The 7,925-nt window shown below is 36.4% G+C and overlaps 1 protein-coding gene across 1 annotated transcript in view; it reads right to left on the bottom strand.

Annotated features, from left to right (window-relative positions):
• Window positions 1-4,090: 4,090 nt before the first annotated feature.
• Window positions 4,091-7,925, bottom strand: part of LOC140233919 (uncharacterized) — a 29,344-nt gene continuing 25,509 nt past the window's right edge. Inside the window, exons 8-11 of the mRNA XM_072314008.1 lie at window positions 7,294-7,782; window positions 5,661-5,714; window positions 4,870-4,987; window positions 4,091-4,280 (exon numbers count right to left, since the gene is read on the bottom strand). Of these exons, the coding sequence (XP_072170109.1) occupies window positions 4,091-4,280; window positions 4,870-4,987; window positions 5,661-5,714; window positions 7,294-7,782 (851 nt within the window). The remainder of the gene's footprint in view (window positions 4,281-4,869; window positions 4,988-5,660; window positions 5,715-7,293; window positions 7,783-7,925) is intronic.

Below are 7,925 nucleotides of genomic sequence, written 5' to 3'. Positions count from 1 at the left end.
CTAATTTCATTTAACCCTCAACATCACCCCTTGAAATAAGGATACTGTATAACACCATATTGAAATACAGTAACTCTGAGAAAAGTGGCTGCATTCCGACGTATATCACCGTATAAGCGGAAAACAAGGGTGATTCTGAGAGTTGTATTTTCTATTGGTTGTGATGGTTTGTGGATGTACGACAGAGAGCGGGAGAGAGAGAGGGAGAGAGAGAGAGAGAGAGAGAGAGTAAGAGAGTGAAAGAGAGAGGGAGAGGGGAGAGAGCTATTATGCTTATTTTTTCTATAAAACCGTGAAATAGTTTCATAATTCTTTATTCACCATTGACCACAAAATTGTTAAGTCAAAATCGTGCTAGACTGTAAATGGGCATGCCGATGTTTCAGTGCTATAACAATTTCTCGAAAGTTCAGATAATGTTTTTGCTGCTTATTCTGGTTCTATAGCAGTTTTCATCCTGATTCTTTAATTCTTGCGTGGATTAATTCCTACACTGTCATTTCCTTCACGAGATCATGACTATGCTTTACGTAATGTTCTAGTCGTTCTTACAGTATCGCTAAGTAAGTTTTATTTTTCTTCGAAAAATATTACATAAGATACTGTCATATAGTCTATGTGGTGTTGTTGTTAATTAAACCAGTGTTTAAGGAACTCCAACACAACAGAGGGGCATGAAAACAAGAGTGGACCCTACTCTATGCAAATGTAAGCCCCCTCGACCTGCCTGGGTAGGGGTGGGGGAGTAAACTGAATAGTCTAAATAGTTAAATCACATTCGAGAGGAAACTTATAGAGACAACCATAAGATACAGGGGTCAAGGTAAACCGGCAAAGACAAACACTGATAGATTAACATAAATTTTCGAGATAGGCCTGAATGCCGTTCCCTGGGCCCCGTTTTTTCAAAAGATAAAATCAATTTTAATTTCCTTACCGCACAGGCTGCCATAGACTTATAGTTGAAATCAACTATATAATCAATTTTAACTCTTCATAAAACAGGGCCCAGGTCACCGTATAGTGGTCACGAATCCGTAGTTTCTTTTCCCCCAGCGACATGCAATACACTTGCCGCCCGGGTGCCTTGCCAAATCCATCAGGTAAGAAATAGTTTTATTTCTACTTTTGTATACTCTGACTTTGAGGTTTCATTTTAATAACCTGCTCCATACGGGAACCTGGTGGCCTGTGTACTAAGTCTATGAGGATTTTAGAATTCAGTAATGAACGGGTTTGAATGTCAAGCATTATTTCGGAGCAGCATTTCGGATAATTAAAGGAACAGAAAAGTATCACATTCAAGATTAATAAAATCAAATATAGTTTACGGATGATCTGTATTCTTTTGTCAGGTATCACAATTTAACGTGGCTTTGACTTTTTTTTTTCGTGCGTAAAATTGTCTTTTTCAAGTGTTCCTGTGCAACAGAATACTGTTGCTTACCTTCCTTTCATCTCAGATGAAAATGATATGTTGCACTGATACAGTATGATGAACGTCTGAAGTGAGGTATTGTGCCTGTCTCTTATTTACACACACACGTACACAAACGCACACATACACACACACAGAACCTATTTTTTACTAAAACATTCACATAATACAGTACATGCATTTATATTCTCACACACAAACACATTAGACGTGGTTAATAATTGTTATTCACTGTGATTGTGCACATATCAATCAGTTTTCTATTTGGATATTTGGATATTTTTTTTTTTATTTCGATATATTTCGATATTTTCTTGCTTTAGAAGAAAATGATAAGATAAAGGATTATCTTAACAGATAAACACATTATCTCTATCTATCTATCTATCTATCTATCTGTCTGTCTATCTATCTATATCTGGGAGCATCAGTTCAGTAATACATTTTGCATAATATTAACCACACCTGTTTATAACTCAAATGATTCAGGACAGAGATTGGCATAAACGGGTGCATGTTACCTGCATATGTTCGTAAGCATTTATTTCACAGCATCTTTCATTTTATATTATGGGAAAAAAATTACATAATATCATTATTTACACCAACCATCCTGACTGCAAAATCTATAGTCATTCTACCATGTACGTCTTAGTATGATTTCTAAATTTCTCGCCAGATAATGGAAATATTTCACCAAGTGGTACGGGTCATTTCTGTATACTTGCGCTGAATACTCCTTACGTATTAGGGCAACATCGTTCTACAAGCAAGCAAGCAAACAAACAAACACAAGATATATCATGCCAAAGGTTAATATTAATTACAGAGGCTGGAACCCAGGCTAGATGACTGTTTATTTCCCCATTTATCTCTTTTCTTTTCACATAATATAATTATATTCACGTTCATTCAAATGATACCAGAAACAGCTATTCAGTTTGGTATTGATAGTATCATAATACCCTTATCTTTACCTTTGTCATTATCATCATTGAACACACACACAAACACACAAATAGACACAAACAAACACACACATTAAAGAGAATATAAGAAGGGGATAGTTATTAAAAAGGAAAAATCCAATAACGTAAAACGTGGAATACTCTCTACATTAAGTTAAGGCATGGTAAACCATGATCAATACATGGTGTTCATGGTGTTAAAGCACAGACGAATTCTTCAGTAATTTAAAGGTACTGTTTACAATTGGGTCAGCGATTAAAAAAATGTTCGAGATATCACATTTGATGCATATGTGTAGGTCAGTTGGATCATAAGAAATCCTATCATATTAGCATTTTCTAATAAAGACTAAAATACAAGGAGATATTACTATTTTTCCAACTATACCATAACTGTAGACGGTTTAGTCTAGAAACATGTTCATTATAACTATTGTGCACATTTTGTATATTATACTAAACATTGATTATACTGATCCAATTTTTTATGTTGGTTGTTTCTATCCCTAACTCACATTTTAGAACTATTTTCAGGCACTGAAGCTGGGTTTCTGTTTCATCTGCAAATGGCAAATAATGCCTTTAATGATTATGACCAAACCACATGCTTACATTTTACACGGAATACATACCCGCTATTGACCACTGTACACACATCTCGATTACAGAGACTCTTTCAATATACATGTACGATCACTATGATATACAGGCTATCGTGATTTTCTTTTTTTCCCCCTCTCTTTGTTCGCTTGATTCTATTTCATTGCTGTTTCTAATACGAGGAGAATTTGACAAGCGTCAATCTTCAAGAAAAAAAAAATCACGTCCTTTCAAGAAGAGTTGATTTCCTCGTATTGGATCAAATAGAATAAAGAAGACAACACCGACAATAAACCGAAAACCGTCAATGGTCAATTCATGTCCAATTTGCAGCTTTGCGGATTCAAAAACAAAATGGAAGCTGACAAATAATCTTGTTTCTATCAAAAACCTCTGTCAGTGTCGATTTTCCTCTTCGAATGCAAACAACTACATACATGGAAGTTGATCTAGGTCATTGTTCTTGGAAGTATGATTATACACAGATAATAGCATTGATTTTTTTTTTTATTTAAACGACGGGTGCGAGAAAAAAATGGAAAACTAACTCAATTTACAGTGAAAGAACTTACATAACATCTTTAGCACTTTTTTCCAAGAACGACTAGAAAAAAAAAGAATAATTTAACAGCTTCGTAATATTAAACATCTATTTCTTCTCATAATAGCAGTCATGATAACTTATACCAGTATATCCAAATATTTTTTCCTGCCAATGCGTACACAGAATGTTCGTCCTTCCTTTTGCATGGACTCATAGTTTGCTTTATTGGAAAAAAAACAACAACATAATATACTCAATGAGAAAACATAATTACTAACAAATGCAACTTTGACTAATTTGATACATTAATACAGCTCGCGGAGAACTTCGAGTTCGTGGTACCCTGCATGTAATCGCCCCTGATGGATTTAGCACTGTAGGTCTGTTACATTGCAGACAAAGAAAAATTTTTAAAAACGAGGGAAAAAATATTGAAGAAAGGCTCCCACTAAACTAGTCATCAACACAGTCTTATATGAGTAATGAGTTCAAACACGCTGTGCTCGTAACCATGGTAACACAACAGTATCAATGACGTCATCACAGTTCCTCGTCACTGCTCTCCTCTTCGCGGTCCGACCACGGTCGCTTGGAGAATCGCTTGAAACCTTTCCGGAACGACTGGTAACGAGGTCGCGGCGTGGCCAGGGGCTCGTACGTGAAACCCGTCACCTCACTTCCGAGTTGATAATCAATCGATCGCTCGATCTGCACTTTCCTATTGGGTCTCCTTCATTTGCGTAGCAAGAGCAACAACATTGAAAACAAAGGTATGAATGACATATGTTGCCAATTCATAATTTCACATTTATTTTTGCATTAGTAGTAAATAAACTAAAATGGAAATATAAAGTCATTTACATAATATTGTCGACAATTGCCTTTATTTTTCATCACATTAATTTTTTTTTTGTCTAACTTGGTCACAGGGCAAAACCGATATCTTCTATCCCTTTCAGCAAATTTCTTCACTTATAACACGTATAACATAGAAAGTGTACTAGCGAGATAAGATTGCATTTTCTATGAGATTTCTCTGTTTTTTTTTTTTATTTTAGGAAGGACAGAAATCAATGAAAACCGTAGAATTACGTTATAATTGGTACTTGTATTACTTTAAGTATCCCCTGTATTAAAATGCAAAATGAATTGTTGATGTGTTGAAGTTGGCATCTAATATTCAGGGAGCCAAAAAAAAAAGCCCTTAAAACAAACAAAGCGGAACGAAACAAAACAAAACAGTGGCTCTTCCTTTCTGTCTTTACGCTGACTTCATCATGAAAACGAAACCAAAGAAAAAATGACTTGAAGATTATTACCTTCTCCTCTTACACGCCTTTTTGAAGATGACGATAAAGATGATGGGGACCAGAAGGATGAGAAATGTTCCTCCAATAGCTATGAGGATCAGATGCTCCGAGATCATATCGAAAAAACCTGTCAGAGATGTAAAGTGGAAAAATACAAAAAGCCATCAGCATCATACGTTTTTCAAAACAGTGACGACGCAATGATTCTTATCAAATTGCTTAATTTGTTTTGTTCCTATTAAGATCATTACCTCAGGGCCTACCCAGTGGTAAGGTTGTAGCCATAAGGTGGATTAATATCCACGTGGATCGAGTCCTGAGCTGTTGACTTCAGACAAATGGTCCTCGACGAATTGGTGCAAAGCAGAACACAATCTAAAAAGTTTTATGTGACTGCTTGCTCGCATCCTCAATATTTCTCTTTCCCACAGGACTCTGAGATGTTACTTATTCTTTAAAAAAATCACCTAAATCGAACCAGTCACCAGGTAATCTGAACTGAGATAAGAAATATCTATACATATTCTATAGGGATGGCTGCGAATGAATCTCAGATTTTATGGGGTCTCTTTCAGCGATGATGAAAACCATTTTCAAAAAAGTATTTTACTTTAAGTCTAATGCATGGAAGATTAAAATTGCTACAGAAAAGATGAGATATTTGTGGAGGGACCCACTGAAAAGACCTTTTTTTTTTGTAGAATGGGTGCTCCTCTGAAAAAGAATATCGATAAAAAAAAAATAAGTTGAAGAACAGAAAAAAAAAAATCTGGAAGCCCATGGAGTCAAACAGCACTTACTAATTTCACCTGTCTGCGCTTCGTTGATGCTGGTCTTGTTTCCAGGCTCTGTGACTATTGAGAAGAAAGATCAGTCAACGGAAGAATTGTTGTTAGTGCTTGCGGATTTGTAAGAATTATTCACTAACGTACTCACAGGGGAAAACAATCTAACCACTATACGTGACCCTGCACCACAAAACAAACGAAAAGTCGCCAAACATGCATTTTTAGTTAAGAGCATATTCTGAAAGAGCAGACTTCAAGCTTCAGAATGAGGTATAACTCAAATCAAATGGACCCTCCAAACCTATCTAAATATTGGAAGGAAAGCACACACTTTAGAAAAGTGTGAACTGAGAAAAGAGACTCTGAAGCACAGGGTCTATTCAAGGGTTTAATCTTCACCAAGCCGTGCTACCTGTGCAATGAATGGGACAAAAAAGCAGGATGAACCCACCGGTTTAACCACAATGAAGGGATTATCAGATTAAGCTGAAATTGTGCATGTTCCATTAACACATTCTGTCCATAACAGATGTCAACTTTCAAAGCAGCAGCATCATCCTGTCTAAAGTTATTAGAGTTGAAAGTGACGAGTGTGTACAGGGTGTTTTCCAAAAAAAAAAGTGTTCGAGATAAACTGCTAAAAACACACTTTCCTGTTCACGTTATGACACCAAATTTTAACCAAAATGTAGAAGAACACTTGCTCTTTTGGAAAATATAAAAAAGTCAAGATTGACGAAATTGACCCTTTTCACCTACTTTCAATCCTCACACAATATCAGTGCGTGCGACTTTTTGTTCGTTTTGTGATGCATGGTCACATACACACGTAAAGTAAGAATTTATTCTGTGAATCTAGTTTCTCATTTCAGGTTCCTAGCATAGAGTTAGAACCTTCAAATCAACTACTAGTAATCGACATCAGAGTTTTTCTAAAATTATCGGTATCATTTTTCTTAGATATCAAACCCATGAAACCACGTACCTGAGTTTTGGTGCTTTTGTCAGTGGCAGTGTTATAATAAAGGTATAGTAAAACATCTTATTCAGTTGAGTCTTTATTATTCAGATATAATCACTTGTCTACAATGCAGAAATATAAAAAGTGTATTTCCTTCCTATTTGTAGCTGATTTTCAAACTGGCAACACATACAGATTATGAAGAATAAAATTCGGATTTGGCATTTACTTTGTTTGTGTATTCTTTTGACTGACTTTGTGAAGAACTGATTAATCTAAGATTTCACGGTTTTCACACAAAGCGAGATAAATACGAAAAGGATTTACGACATTTTGTATTTACCTTGTTTTGTGTGGCAACAGAAAAATTCTTATTCCTTCAACAACGACACGATGATGAATATCTTCAATATCATAATTGATAAATCTAGACAGATTACCGTCCAGTACTTATTTTTTACTTTTTCAAGTCATTATCATTTCTAAGATGTGGTTTCCTTTTACCCGTTTGTTAGAGTTTTTATTTCATTCGCTTTTGTTGTTTTTTTCTTTCGGGCGGAGGGCTGATTTTCCCTCGTTACAAGCATTTAGCGTTTATCTCCGAACGAACGTTTTGCTTATGAAAGTTTGAGGCAACGCGTTATGCGTCGTCAAATTCATATCAAACTTCACACTTACATTTACCTTCGTCTATCATGATATCTGTAAAAAAATCATTGTCCCTTTCCCTTGCCATCGTCATCGTCTCCGATGTGGTTTTCGTAGTCATCGGTGTCGGCGTGGAAGAGATCTCCGTAGTATTCTTTTCTTGCGTCTTCGGTTCGGTGGTCGAAGCCTCTCCATCACGGGTGGTCATCATGACGGCACTCGTCTCCTGCATCTGAGCGGAGGACATTGTCTCATTGATGGATGGCGTAGACGACAGGTCTTCCTTGGTTGTCGCCTTGGGCGTAGTCGTTGATGTCTCCGTCGTCGTCATCGCTTCGGTTGTTGTCTCTACGGTCGTTGTCATTTTTTCTGTAGTGGGTTTCGTGGTCGTGGTGGCTTCAGTTGTTGGTCTCGTCGTCGTCATCTTCTCCGTTGTCGATTTCGAGGTCGTGCTTGGCGTCGTCGTCTCCACAGGCAAAGTTGTCCTCTGCGTAGTCATCGGTCGTGCTGAAGTTGATGGAAGTTCTGCAAAATCATAGTAGATGATTACGAATAATTTTGACTTGTTCACATACAATGTACAATCTCCATCTTTGGATTAAAATTTTGATTTATTACCAAAAAAAAAAATACATCGTAATCGGTTCCACGTTTTTTATGAAAACCAA

Source organism: Diadema setosum, chromosome 10 (assembly GCF_964275005.1).
Source record: "Diadema setosum chromosome 10, eeDiaSeto1, whole genome shotgun sequence".
Classification (NCBI taxonomy): Eukaryota; Metazoa; Echinodermata; class Echinoidea; order Diadematoida; family Diadematidae; genus Diadema; species Diadema setosum.
This window is presented reverse-complemented; position numbering and strand designations above follow the sequence as displayed.